Genomic DNA, 14,552 nt, shown 5'->3' on the forward strand with positions numbered 1-14,552 from the left:
CGAAATGTGAATGTACATGGATCTTAAAATGAGTAAAAATCAATATCTTGTAAATTACCAAGTCAGGAAAATATTAGCATACATGGATCTTGAAATTATAAAAATCAATACTATGTAAAATTACTAAATAGGAACATACGTGGATTTTAATATTAGCAAAAATCAAAATCACGTAAATTTATTAAATCAGGAAAATAGGGTATACATGAATTTTGAAATTAACAAAAATCAAAATTATGTAAATTTATCAAATCAAGAACGTATGGGCATATATGAATTTCAAAATTGGCAAAATATGAATATGGTAACGAATTTATGAATCGAAGATTTATACATGTCAAATTTTCAAATTAGAAATCTTATGAACATATAGCAAATCCGCGGATTGAGAATTCATGGACATAAAATTTTTGAATCAAAATATTATGAGCACGTGACAAATTAGCAAATAAAAATTATTGAATCAAAATTAATACATATATGCAAATCTAAAATGCATATATAGGCAAAATTCATACACATGGCAAGTTAGAAATTAATACATATGTGCAAACATTCTCGAGTCAAAACGTTAGGAATATGTGATGAGGTAGGAGAAAAAGAAAAGAATAAATAAAAAAAAGAAAAAGTAACACAACAAAAATACATTGGCTGTTGGGATTCCTTCAAATAAAACTTCGAAAGCAAGGGTGAGCTTTACGAGGAGAGAAATTCCAGTTGGAGGTACGTTGTTGCTGTAATCGAGTTGGCGGAGTAGGAGAAGATTGAAAACGATGGTGACGTGGTGAGAGCAGCCGATTGGGGCTGTTGTGAGGGTTTTTTCCTGTTTATTTTTTCTTGTTATTCTTCTTTTGTTTCGCAAGATTAATCCCCAGAGAATAGGAAAGAGATCAGCCAAGAGAGGAGTCTGAGAGAAGGAAGAGAACGTGGAATCGCTGATGGGTAAGGTGCTAATGGAGTGGGGTGGAGAAGGAAGATGAATGTGTTGTTGGATGAGGCGTTAATGGAAGAGTGAGGGGGAAGATGATGGAAGGGCTGCTGTTTTGGGACATTGAGAAGAGAGAGGACAACGTAGTGGTGGATGTTGGTCAGTTGGAGGTGATGGAAGAGAACGTAGTGGTCGGTCGGGTGGTAGCTGCGTTGAACGTGGTGAAGATATGGAGTGGAGAAGTGGTGATGGCTGCGTTTGAATTTTGAAAAGAAGAGGAGAGAGTGTTGTGGGTACTACTAGGGAAAGTTGGAAAAAAGGGAAGAGAGTGTTGTGTTTGGGGTGTCGCAGAGAAGGAGCAGCAACCTTGCGACTATTAGGAGGTTTGTGGAGAAGAAGGAGCAACAACTTTGTTGCTGTGAGGGTAGTGTATTCGACCCTCCCTCAATCTCTCATCATTTCCTTCTTTCTTTTTCTTCTACATCTTCTTCTTCCTTCTTTTCTTTTTTTGCTTGTTGACCAGAGAAAAGAGAGGTGGGGGACGTGAGAGAGAGTTGGGCAGAAGTGGGATTGAGCTTGGGACGATGAAATGAGAGAAGAGAGGGGCCTTTTTTTTAAAAGAATTTCTTTTCCTCTTTTATTGATTCTTTCTTTTCAGTTTTCTTTATTTTTCTTTCTCACGTATTTCTTTAAGAGAATGGGGAGTGATCCCATACTATCCACCTTAATAGTCCTTCATTGATGGGTTCGCGATTGGTTAGTTATTTTTTTTTCCTTCGATTTTTAATGTGATTTAATTTTGAATGGTTTATTAATTTTTTTTTTTAAATTTTGAATGGTTGATTTAATTTTATTTTTATCCTCAAAAGGTTGATTTAATTTTATCTTTAATCTTGATTGGTTGATTGAGTTTAATTTGAACTTTGATTTTGATTTTTTAATTTGTTGCTCGACTTTAGTTATTTTTTGATGGAATTTTAATTTGGATTGATTAATTAGTCTTTAATTTGATTTTAGATTTGATTTTTTATTTAATTTTGAATTTGAATTTGAATTTTAAGTTTTAATTGGTCGATTAAATTTTAATTTTAGTTTAATGGTTATTTTCAATTTGAATTTTTTTAAAATTTGATTGTGAATTTTAATCGGTTGTTTTAATTTTAAATTTTAAATTTTAATTTAATTTTGATTAGTCGAGAGTTTTTTCAACTTGTTTAATTCTTTTATTACGTTTTCCTAAGCGTCAAGGTTTTTAAGTAGGAGTTGGACATTAAGGGGTGTTTTAGTCATTTTTTGTGATTTCTCTTAAATTTCTCTATTTTTGTCGATTTGGGTCTCATTAGACTTGAAATTATATTATGAATACAATGTAGGTATTTTTGAGACTTTTCGGAGGTCTGAAATTCATGAGGGGTATTTTCATCATTTTATTGATTTTTGTTACTTTTTGCGAATTTTGGCATGAGGTTTCTTTTAGTCCCAATGTGATTGTTTCTAAGTTTCAAGGTCTCATTTTTCTAGCTTTGCGAGGTCTCTAAGTTATCAAAATGCATAGCGAACCTAATTGTGTGTATTTGGTAAATCAAGTATATGGTATAGCGATCCTAAGCGCGGGTAATTCTATGTTGCGTGGCAAAGAGAAAGAAGAAAGTGAAATTAAAAGAATTGGAGGAAAATAGAGGGAATTGGAAGAAGGCCTCTCAGAAGCTTTCAAGTTCTTTGCACTCATCATTAAGAATCCACCATAGTCGGGTGACGAATTGTCGAATCAGGCGGGTGCAAAAATGGGGTGTTTATAGATGCCCTTCTTTGGCAGAGGGTAGAAACAAACTAGATGGAAAATCTACTTTGGTAGATAGTGCGACATCTGAATGCCAAAGTCAGTGACAATTCATTTTGTAGCCTGATTTGACAATTTGTCAAGGCGTCCAGATTTTTGAGGGTAAGCTTTCCCTAGACTAAAAAATGTCAGATCCTCGAGCGTGAACTCTCATTGACGAACGGTGTCAGATCCTTGAATTATGAAAATTCTCCCTGACTTATGCAAGAGTGCACGTGTGTGCAATGGTGTGGTGCTTATGGAATATTCCATCGGATCATTGAGAATAAACTATTCTCGATAAAAAAATGTCAGGTCCTAGAGATCTCTCGCTAACAATAATGATTCAAATTGAAATGCACATACGCATACGATATTGAATTTTTCGGAATTATGGTAAGGTTGTAGTCATAGTATTATTGGAATCAGGTGATGTAAGAAATTCATTAAATCCTATTGGAAATTTTTTTTTTTTTTAGAGTTCAAAAACTTTGAGTCTTGCTTATCGGACTCGAGCTTATGGAAGGGACTTGCAGGAACTTATTAGAATCCTACTTTAACTCATATCCTATGATTCAGAGTAAAAAATTATACTTTCGACCCAGGTTAGCTATTTAGGAAAAATCTGTTAGAACAGTATACCTTAAAGAATTGGATAGTGAAGAAAAATTATAGTCAGAAATCTAGAGTCCAATGGTTAAAGGAAGGAGATCGGAATACTCGTTTTTTTCTACAATTTAGTAGTGGAGAACAATGCGCGCAATGGGATATCAGAATTGTTAAATGCGGAGGGAGATTCCATTACAGATGAGGCTCAAATGGGGATTTGGACTACCATTTTCTACTCAAATTTATTCAAGGAACCTGCTCCCACTGTAAGTGAAAATATTCCATCTATTTCAAAATTATCAGTAGCCCAAAGTTGGTCTCTAATCAATCCTGTGACTAGAGAAGAAATAAGGCAAGTTGTTTTTGAGTCCCTAAAAAACAAATCCCTCGGACCGGATGGGTTTGGGATGGAATTCTTCATTTATTTTTGGGATATTGTGGAAGATGACTTCTGTGCTGCTATAGATAACTTCTTTCGTCATGGGAAGATGTTAAAAGAGTTGAATGCTACATTTTTATGTCTTATCCCAAAGGAAGGGAATGCCAAAACTCTTGATAAATTTCATCCTATTGCGCTTTGCAATTTTGTTTATAAAATCATTTCCAAAATTCTTTCTAATAGACCATCAGTTTGTTTTAATTCCATTGTAAGCTTCAATCAATCGGCTTTTGTTAAAGGTTGAAAGGTCCAAAGATAATATCCTTCTTGCGCATGAGATGGTCCACAATTTACTTTTAGCTTTGTCTCCTAAAGCCCTTTGTGCTAAATTGGATATCCGTAAGGTGTATTATGTCAATTGGATGTTCCTAAAGTCTATTTTAATCCAAGTGGGATGTCCGCTAGTCTTTGTTAGTTTGGTTATGGAATGTGTGTCCGCCTCTAAATTCTCTGTAATCATTAATGGGTCTTCACATGGGTTTTTCCCTAGCAAAAAAGCTTTACGCCAAGATGATCCACTTTTTCCTTACCTATTTACCCTTATTATGGAAGCGTTCACTTGTCTATTTCAGTTTAAAGTGGGCTCAAATCAAATTTTTATTCCTTTTATCCAAGGAGTCCATGGGATTTCACATCTAATCTTTGCAGATGATGTTATTCTTTTCTTACAAAATGACATTAACTCTGTGCATCAAACTAGAGGTTTTAAGTCATTTCATAGAATTTCGGGGCTCCAAATTAATGTTACCAATAGTAACATCTTTTTCAGTAAATCTTGTATGAAGATCAATTTGATTCTGAGTACTTTTGGCTTTAACGAGGGAAATCTTCTTATCCCTTATTTAGGACTCCTTTTTTCTTCTTGTTTGACTCATACTCTTTGCCAACCATTAATTGACAAAATTTATAAAAGAATTGCTGGGTGGAAGGGACACTTACTTTCTTATGCGGGGAGGGTTGAGTTGATTAAGTCGGTTCTTTCAATTTTTCATTTGTATTGGTCAACTTCATTTAATATTCCAATTAGTGTCTTGAAAAAAATGGTCACTTAGTAAATTTCTGTGGAGTGTTCCAAATCTTGATCGTTCTAATCATCTTGTCAATTGGAATAAAGTGTGTTCTCCTAGAAAATTGGGAGGCATTGGCATTCATCGATTAAGGGATAGAAATAAAATAGGTATGATGGAACTCTTCTGGAATTTGGTAGGGAATAAATCCATGTGGGCGAAATGGATGGGATAAAGGTTTGTTGGTGGTTCAGATATTTGGCATTGCCATGTCTCTCAAAATTCATCATGGGCGTGGAAAGGCATCCTAAAGGTGAGAGAATTCCATGAATTTTATCAGAATAAAATTGGGTGATGGAATGTCAACATCTATGTGGAGGGACCCTTGGATAGAAGGGAGATCACTAATTTCCAGATTTGGTAATAGGATTGTGAGCCTTTTTTTGGATGCAAAAATTTCTGATTTTATGGAGGATAATAATTGGCATCTATTGACTGAATGGAAGAAGTGTGAAATCTTATTGGTTCGCAACGGCTACCACGTGGGCTACTAAATGATAAAGTAGTTTGGTTACCAACATTGAATGGGAAGTTTACAATGAAGAGTGCATATGAAGCCATTCAAGGAGATCATCAAACTCTATTTTGGTATGATATAGTTTGGCATTCAAAATCTATTCTGAGACATTCTTTTGTAGCTTGGTTAGCAATCCTTAAAAAACTTTCAACGATTGATAACCTACAAAAGAGAGATGTATTCTTTGTTTGCGGGATGTGGAAACAATAGACCACCTCTTTTTTAGGTGTCCATTTAGTAGATGGGTTCGGAGTTCGGCTCTTAGGATATTTGGAATTACTAGAATGGACATGGGTACTATGGTGGAAGAAATTCTTATCGTGAAGGGTGTGAGATTTCCTAACAATATCATTTACAAAATGCTTTGTCTTTGCTTTTGTTCAGTGATTTACCATCTTTGGAAGGAAAGGAATCGGCAAATTTTTGAAGAAACTATATCTCTAAAATCTTTTATTCTTGCCCAAGTGGAGGAGGATATCAAGACTGTTTTCCACGATGAAGAAATAGAAGATAGCCATTTATCTGTGAGTACCCCATTCTTCATTAGCTGGAATTGTTCATGGAAAGTTTAAAAAAAATCTGTGAAGGAATTTTCTTGGAGGCAGCCCGATATTAATTGGATTAAAATTAATACGGATGCATCGAAGAGAGATGATTATGCTGGGATTGGCTTCATAGGCAGGGATTCGAACGGATATTTTATCTTTGTGGCATGGTCGAATGTTATTGATGATGATATTGTGAGTATTGAGCCATCGGCCATAAAGAAAGCCTCAAATATGCAGTTCTCAAGGGCCACCAATCCATTATAGTGAGTTCAGATTCATTATATGCAATAAATGTTATTAATAAAGTGAATGAACCCGGTTGGAAGTACGAAGATTTAGTCGAGGAGATAAGGAATTTGGTTTTGAGAGTTACAAGATGCAATTTTGAATTTTGGTGGAGGGAGGCGAATAGAGCAGCAGATTATCTAACAAGACTTGGCGTTCTTGCTGGGGAATTTAATGTAATTGAGGATGTGTCGCTAATACCTCAAGAACTTGTGAGAATTGTAGTAGAATATCAAATTTGTTTGTATTCTCGTTAGTTTTTTTAATAAAAAGGGTGGGGTCCCTACAACTTACCGATAAAAAAAAAGTATTTGAAGAAACAAAGCAAGTAGGCATTAAGTGGGGTGAGTCCCTTTTGGAAGAGGTAGTAGGGATAGATCTAGAGATAGGGACAGTTCCAACAAAAATATAAAAATAAATGAATTTGAAATAATGAATTAATAAATAAATAAAAAAATGATTTTCATTTAAAAAAAAAGAAACAGAAAAAGAAAAGAAAAAAAAAAGGAGTTATGTTCCAATTGTCTTGTGATGAGGGTTTTTGGCTGTTTGTTTCAGTTTTACTGATTATTATTTTTTATGTCTAACCATCTGTCATTTTCATGTATCAGGCATATGAGTAAGAAGCATCTTATTGATCTTTAAGCTACTTGATGGTGAGAAAAGGCATCAAATGGTCAAGCTTGCCTTTTATTTGTTTCTCTTCTTCATAGTCATTTACAGGTCTGTTTTAGAACTAATTGTGTAATTAATATTTTAATATGCATGTTGGTCATCTTGCACTTTATGCATTATTATGTGCTAATGGAAGGTCTTCCCTGCTGTTTGTGGGCATAAAAAATCGGTCTTTTCTTTGATTATGACAGCTTGATGAGACTAAATGCTTAATTTTATCTAAAATTATTGCTATATTTTATTAGATTTGTTTTAAGGTAAAATTTATGGACTGAATAATTACATTTAATCTCCCTTCTTCGGATTTAGCTAATTACATTTGTAGTGATTTACTTTTTTTTTTGTTAGCTGCCAAGAACTTAAGGTATTTGCAAGATTGGTTGTAACCTTCATAGGCTTGTTGGGACTCCGCCTCAGACGGGTTATCCAATTCATCAAAACTTATTATGGTATAAATTTTTACAAGTGGGAATGAATGCTACTTGGAAACAACAATCATCATTAAAGCCTTAACCCAAAAATATGGAATGAATCTTGTTCCACCATTCAATTCTGAATTGAGAACAATGAAAAAATACTAGAATTTAATGGTGAATTGGCTATTCTGTGTTAAAATAGTTTTCTTTTGTAAGAAAGTCCTGGAGGAGCACAAAGATAACCTTATTAATCATGGCTCATGAGGTTCCATGTATTTTCCCTGATTTGGCAGTCATGTTCCAACAAAACAGAAAGCAAGATTTGGAGCAGTAACCATGTTGGACAAGGAATCCTTGGAAATACCAATTTTACGACTTGAATTTTTCAAATGGGTGTAATTTGGAGGAAATAACAATTTTAATTTGGTTTGACTCTTTATAAGTCACCCGGAAATAAATGGGAGAGGTGCCACATGCTATAGTTGTCATCAAAGAAATCTCCTAATGGGTTCCACCTTTTTGATAAACTAAGGGATTGTGTCATCGAAACAAGACAAAGAAGATAAGCCATAGGTTGATGCTAATTAAGAATAAAATTTAAGGTTAAAGCTTAAGTTTCTGGGATGATTGGCTGTAGATCTTCTCTCACTCTCACTCTCTCAGATCAATTCTGTTTCTGAACTGGAAGAACGATTGATCTTTTGCAGGCTTGTGTTGGCAATTGTTAAGTCAGTTACAGAAGATGATGATGGTTTGCTTGATTCTGGAGCATTTTGAAACCCCATTGCCCAAGCAATGACGCAATCATTGTAAGTTTTTTCTTTTATTTGCTGTTATCTATTGGAAGAATCCTGATTTTTTTAATTAGCCAAGCATGTGTGTGTATTATGTTTCTTCTATATGCATACTTGTTTGATTTGCATTGTGGGTTTTATTTGTTCTCATCGATTGCTTAAGTAAACTATTTTGATGTTATATTTGGCTAAAAGAGTGGCAACTACCCCCCACCCCTGCCCCTGCCCCAAAAAAACAGAAAAAAGAAAAGAAAAAATGTTTGGCTAAAGGGGTTGCAAGTGAGGGTGTGCTGTATGTAGAACCCTTGGGATGTTGGTGCCATATCTCAACAAATTTTGAAATCATAGAAGCCTCCCCATTCTTAAGTGATGTGTCAGAACCTTGTTTAATTTTCAAATGTTGATAGTAATCTTTTCAGTAAAATTGGGGTTCAAATTGTTTAGGCATTCTCCTTGTCATGTTATTGCTGCCATCTAAAGTAGATTTATTTGAACAATCAACCCTAATTGGGTTTACATAGAAAAACAACATATTGTAGATGCAGAAATCTACTCTACCTTGAGATCCTAACGCAAATCAAGATCTCACACCCAATAAACTACAAGAATAATGGGAAAGCATTGAAAAAGATATAACACATGGATTTTTTACGTGGTTCAATAAACGTGCCTACATCCATGGGTTCAAAGAGCCATTTCACTATAATGAATCTCGTGTTACATGATCTCCCTCTCCTTCCTCTACTTTTCTCCTCCCTTTACAATGGCTTTAGCCCCTTTTAAATGGAAAACCCTAACCCCTAAAAAAAAATTCTAATCCTAATTTGATTACAATTTTCACATTTAACCCCATCCAAAATGAGTAATTATCTAAAGGGGAAGAATCCTTCCTAATTAGATGGAGTTTTTCCCAAACGTTGCCATGTACCTATCTTAAAATTCTCACTAATTGGTGTGAAACGAATGGTCCAGATGGGAGAGGATTTTATCCCTCCACATATATTACCTAAATTTTTCTGTGCATGTTAATAGGGTAGGTGAGTTGTATGGAAACGCTACAAATGTAATAGTTGAGTAAGTGGGTAGGTAAGGAGTTGGGAAGTAGGAAACGTGGATAAGTTTCGTGAGTTTAGTGGGATTCTATTTTGTTTGTATTTAATCTCAGATTTGAAAAGTAACATAAAATATGGAAAAAAATTATTGAGAAGTCCTTAATTGGATTTGGATATTGACCATCCTGAATTAATTTTGGTGGTCCAATCTCCCTCGAAGGAGATCATTATCTACCTTCTTTATCAATTTTTTTTTTTTTTTTTTTTTGTGATCTCTAAAAATTAGGCATGTAACACACCCTTTGACAAACAATCCTTATTTGAGGTCATATCACTAAAGATGTTTTCTATCCATGAAAATTTCCCTTACCATTGTAGCTGCTGCTCTACTTTTTTTAAAAAATTTTTATTGTTTGCTGTTCTACTCTGTTATGTAACCCCAACACCAAAAAAAAAAACTTCGGAACTTAAATCCTTATGAAAACAAGCAACAATTTTTCAAAGACCCTATATTCTTTTGAAGTGTACACTATTGAAATTCTAATTTGATTATACAAGTAGGATACTAATTACAAGACCATAACTATTTTCAAAACTCCGTATCATTTTTTTATTATTATTATTGTTTGCTGCTCTACTCTGTTTTGTAACACCCTCAACCCCCAAGAAAAAGAATAAAAAAATGAAGATACTGTTAAATTTAGAAGTTGAAACATAAAGCTAATCAAGAGAGCTGCTATTGGTACCCCAACTTTTACTTATTACATCCCAATTAAAGAGTGAATGGTTGGGAATAAGTAAGAGTTGGGGTGCCAATAGAAGCTCTATTGTAATTGTTTGCTAGATTTTTTTTTTTTTTTGGGTTGGGGGGGAGGGGGAGGGGGTGGTTGGTTTAGGATTTTGAGTCTAATCATAACTGTAAACAAGTACTGACATTGTTTGAATGTGTTTTAATCTTTTTAATGTTGAGATGATAATTTGAATCAAAGCTTTGTAATGTTTGAAAAGTGTGTTTTAATCTTTAGTTGGGGTGTTATAAGTTAAAGTTGGGGTGCCAATAACAACTCTCCTAATTAATTATCGGTTGCCATGCAGAGTATCCTGCCTCGCAGTCATTCAAATTTCTGTTCTTTGAGAGCGCGGAAGCAGATGCATCCACCTTAGAAAATGGCTGAAATTGAGTTTCTGAATTTTCTTCAAGCATGTTGTCTTAATGGTTATCACATGCAGAATTAATTTTTGTATTTCTTCGAACATGTAATTTTTTTCTTTTTTACTTCTAATTTCTTTTTAAGAAATTTGATTTGTTCTTTGGCTTGATGTTTCCTCTTGTATTTATCTCACAAAACTTAAACTAATCGCATTGTTTATTTGCTTAACAAGTTCTCCATTGTAGTCTCATGTTATTTCTTGCTTGGATGTCTACTTGATTCTATTCTAGAATTGAAGCTGTGACATATATTTATTTGTCATCGTGGATACTCCTTCATATTATAGTGAGATGCTCACATTTAAGATATCTTTCTTAATTATTTTACAAATATTCATAACGTTTGAAGTTTTGGTTTTACAAAAAACAACTCCCACATTCATCTTTTGGTTTCCTTTCGATGCCCAAGACGTCATTTTGATCAAATTTACATAAAAGATAACAGAATACTAATGACCAAGAATGGATGAAGGAATTTCACAATTCAAGCACTCCAATGATATATAAGTCATATAATGGGCCAAGTGATGATATTGTTGTGACTTAAATCCAACAGAGCAAGTCATTTATGTTGGGGAAAGCTTCCCTTAGATCGACTAAGAATGATAAACTTTGAAGATTCAAAATAGGGATCAAACAAAAACATGAGATTTACATGATTCGGTAAGATTGCCTACTTCCATGAGCAGCGATGATAATTCTTTGTTCATGAAAAACTATGAAAATATAGTTTTTTAAGGGTTTTTGAACTTGGAATATATTTCACGTCCTAGGGTGAAACTTTTATTTTTTTAATGACAAAAATACCCCAAAAGTTGTACAGACATCCAAAAAATCTAGAATACACAAAAAAAAACTCATGTTAGGGTCATAAATCAACAAATTTTCACATATTTTTTAAATTGCTACAATTAAATTATTGGGCAACTCAATTATGACAAAGAATGAATGAAGGGACTTCACAATTCAAGCACTCCAACGATGTATAAGTCACATAATGGGTATTAATGGATCAAGTGATGATATTGTTGTGACTTAAAATCCAATTGAGTGAGTCATATTTGTTGTAGAAAGACAACCTTAGATTGATCAAGAATGATAAACTATGAAGATTCAAAATAGAGATCAAACGACCCATCGGGGCTAGCTGAGATGGTAAGGATGGACTGGGTGTGGTCCCTAGGTCTTGACTTCGAATATCTATATGCTCTTCCACAAGGCTATATTTAAATGCCTACACAGTACAGGGTGGTAGTACGTGCAGCCCACCAAAACAAAAAAAATAAAATAAAATAAAATAGAGATCAAACAAAAACACAAGATTTACGGGATTCGGCAAGATTGCCCATGTCCATGGGCAACGATGATAATTCTTTGTTGATGAAAATTTGAGAAAATATAATTTTTTAGGGTATATGAACATGGAATATATATGAAGTCCTAGGGTGAAACTTGCATTTTCTAATGACAAAAATACCCCTAAAACTGTAGGGATGTCCAAAATATCACGAATACACCCAAAAAACACGAGTTAGGGCCATAAATCAATAAATTTTTACATACGTTGTGTTCTCAGTAGATCTAACGACGAATCGCTTCTCAATAGCATGGCAAAAAGATTTATTGGTTTGACCACCTAGACAAATAAAAAATCAATCCAATGGTCTCATTTTTGGCCTAGAATGAAAAATGATTAAACCAAATGACTAGAGACAACCAAGGAATTTTTCCACTTGATTAGTTGGATCTCAACCATTTGTTTGATGGAGAAGACGTTTGAGTCTTCACTATTTTGTATAATTTTACAGACCCGTAGTCTAAGAATTTTTTAACAAGCCATGATTATCATAAATGTAGTAAACTAAATCACGACATTTTCAAAAAGTCGGATAGTTTTTGAAAAATCACTTTAATCTTAATCAACGATTTTTTAAAAAACTCATAGACTATTTTTTTAATTTTTATTTTTTTCATTCAATATATAAAATAAAATACATATTTTTTATAGTTCAAAATTTTATTCAACTTATCTGATGTTTAATTTTCTGATATATTTATCTTTTGCCAATTATTTTTCGAAGCTTTAGATTACCAAATTATTCCCGAACCCCGACTTTGTTGCTATGTACCTCGAGTCGAGTCGATTGGCTTTTTAGTTGACTCACCCCTTAACTTTCCTAAGTGTTATGCTAGAATATCATGCATCCAATGCAAAATAAAAGACACACAGAGATTTACGAGGTTCACCCATTTATGGGCTACATCCTCGGAGTGCGATCAATCTTCTTTATTTAGTATGGGTTTACAAAAGTATTTTTTTTTTTTTCTGTCTTTCTCTCGAAGTTGTTATAAATATCTCAAGAAAATTTATCAAATAATTCGCTCATGTCGGCATCCGTCCATTCTCTTGCTTCGTCAAGAATCGCTAATTCTGAAGAAAATGGTTCTTTGTGTAATTGTCTTGAGTCATCTTCTGTCCATTCCAATAAATGGTGATCTTGCTCGGCTACCATATGAATATTGCTGGCTTGTTGTTGGAGTGAATTTACAATAACGTCCTCGTTGGATGTGGAAGCAAGCCTTCTATTTATTTCATCCATTGAAATGCCACAGTGTGACAACCAATCAAAACGATCTCTTAAAATATCTTGTAAATGATTGTCTTGTGTCGTCATGGCCACCATCACTGGTAATGTTGATTCCATCATTGGTACTACTAATGCTGATGGAGCTTCATTTGATTTCTTCACGTTCTCGTGAATCCGACATACGACCCAGTCTTCCAACTGCATGTTAACAATAAAGAAATTAATTATTATCATGAAATTAAATATTAATCAAAAATAGAAGAAGAAGAAGAAAGATCCATACATTGATTTTCTTCAAGTTGTTCAGCCGTTTCGTATGCGAGCTCTCAATGATTAGGTATTCATGCATAATCCAATTGGTTTTTTGGTGAGACTTCCCTCTAAAGAACACCAAAGTTCTCTTGCACCCAATTATCTCTTTCTTGAGATAGATTTGTTTATCACCCGTAGTCCTCCAAAAACCATCAACCGTAAGACGATTTGGACGTTTCCCATTGGGATGCTTTCGATACCTTTGTGTGAAGAAGTAAAAGTCTTTCTCCATTTGAAGTTTGTACATCTCTGTTCAATTAATTAACAAATAAATAATTAAAAATTAATTAAACTTCATCTCTCAAAAAAAAAAAATAAATAAATAAATAAATAAATAAATAACAAGAACAACCAACAACCAACATCCAAATTTATTTATGAGAGTGAAACCTGCGAGATTTTCAGGATTGTATTGGTAGAGATTCTCTTCTGGAATTTTCTTACAAGGTAATTCTTGATCCAAAATTTTTTTGAGAAGATAATCCAATATTAATTCTTGATCGGTAGGACAGAAACGATAACCCGGTGGAAGCATGAAGCATTCTTCTTCTTGAACATTAACACGTCCTCTTTCTTGATATTCCATCTTTTTGTTCTTGATTCTTTAGATTTCTTGTATGTACGTACGTACGTAGTAGAAGGACCGATTGGAATTTGAAACTACTTCCAAGTAAAACTAAACTAAACAGCTGGAAAAAACCCAATCGCAATCTTCTTCTCTCAAGCCTACGTTGAATGGATGTCTCACGTGTATGATGTATTCGGAGATAGAAAATGGATTTTTATAGAAGAGTAGGGATCCAGAATGGTGTCCCCTACTTAAACAAGGTAAGATGGCACCCATCTTATGCCACGTGTAATCTTTTTTGAGACCTATTGACCGTTGGATGTGTGGTCTATCCGTTGGAGAATCTACCTCTTGAAAAAGAGTTTAAATCCAACGATTATAAGACAATTGCCATAATCAATGGATGCACAGCACATCACCAATCAAACTGACATTTTTTTATGTAGATTCATCAAGGATTGACCAAATATCCATACCGTCAGTGGGTGTCCCCAAAAATTCAACCATTTACTTATTTTATTTTTTTAAATTGGGGTTTAATAAGTGAAAGTTGGGGTGCCAAGAGAAGATCCCTTAGTTAATTATTTGTTTGTTACAATGGGAAAAATGCTTGTTATACTATTTGATATACCATCCCCTTTTTTGAGAAATATTGATTAACATGACTACTTCGTGTCAATAGATAAGATAATCGGTATTTATATATGCTAGTTAGATCTCTTATT

At 33.9% G+C, this 14,552-nt stretch overlaps 1 protein-coding gene and 1 long non-coding RNA gene across 3 annotated transcripts; one reads left to right on the forward strand and one right to left on the reverse strand.

Moving 5' to 3' along the window:
• Positions 1-642: 642 nt before the first annotated feature.
• LOC147398284 (uncharacterized) lies at positions 643-10,548 on the forward strand. 2 transcript variants are annotated; one of them, XR_015179810.1, is made up of 4 exons: positions 643-1,352; positions 6,824-6,935; positions 8,011-8,112; positions 10,245-10,548. It is a non-coding gene; the product is annotated as an uncharacterized LOC147398284 (long non-coding RNA). The 2 variants fall into 2 exon arrangements; XR_015179811.1 differs by having other exon boundaries at positions 648-784.
• Positions 10,549-12,716: 2,168 nt separating this feature from the next.
• Positions 12,717-14,022, reverse strand: LOC147398285 (NAC domain-containing protein 2-like). Its single transcript, XM_086446696.1, has 3 exons — positions 13,650-14,022; positions 13,231-13,508; positions 12,717-13,145 (listed from the first exon to the last, which is right to left on the reverse strand). The coding sequence occupies exons 1-3, from the start codon at positions 13,843-13,845 to the stop codon at positions 12,717-12,719; spliced, it is 903 nt and encodes a 300-aa protein (XP_086302822.1). The 5' UTR covers positions 13,846-14,022.
• Between the last annotated feature and the right edge of the window lie 530 nt (positions 14,023-14,552).

This window comes from Akebia trifoliata, chromosome 7 (genome assembly GCF_017979445.1).
Source record: "Akebia trifoliata isolate Shusen 1 chromosome 7, ASM1797944v1, whole genome shotgun sequence".
NCBI lineage: Eukaryota > Viridiplantae > Streptophyta > Magnoliopsida > Ranunculales > Lardizabalaceae > Akebia > Akebia trifoliata.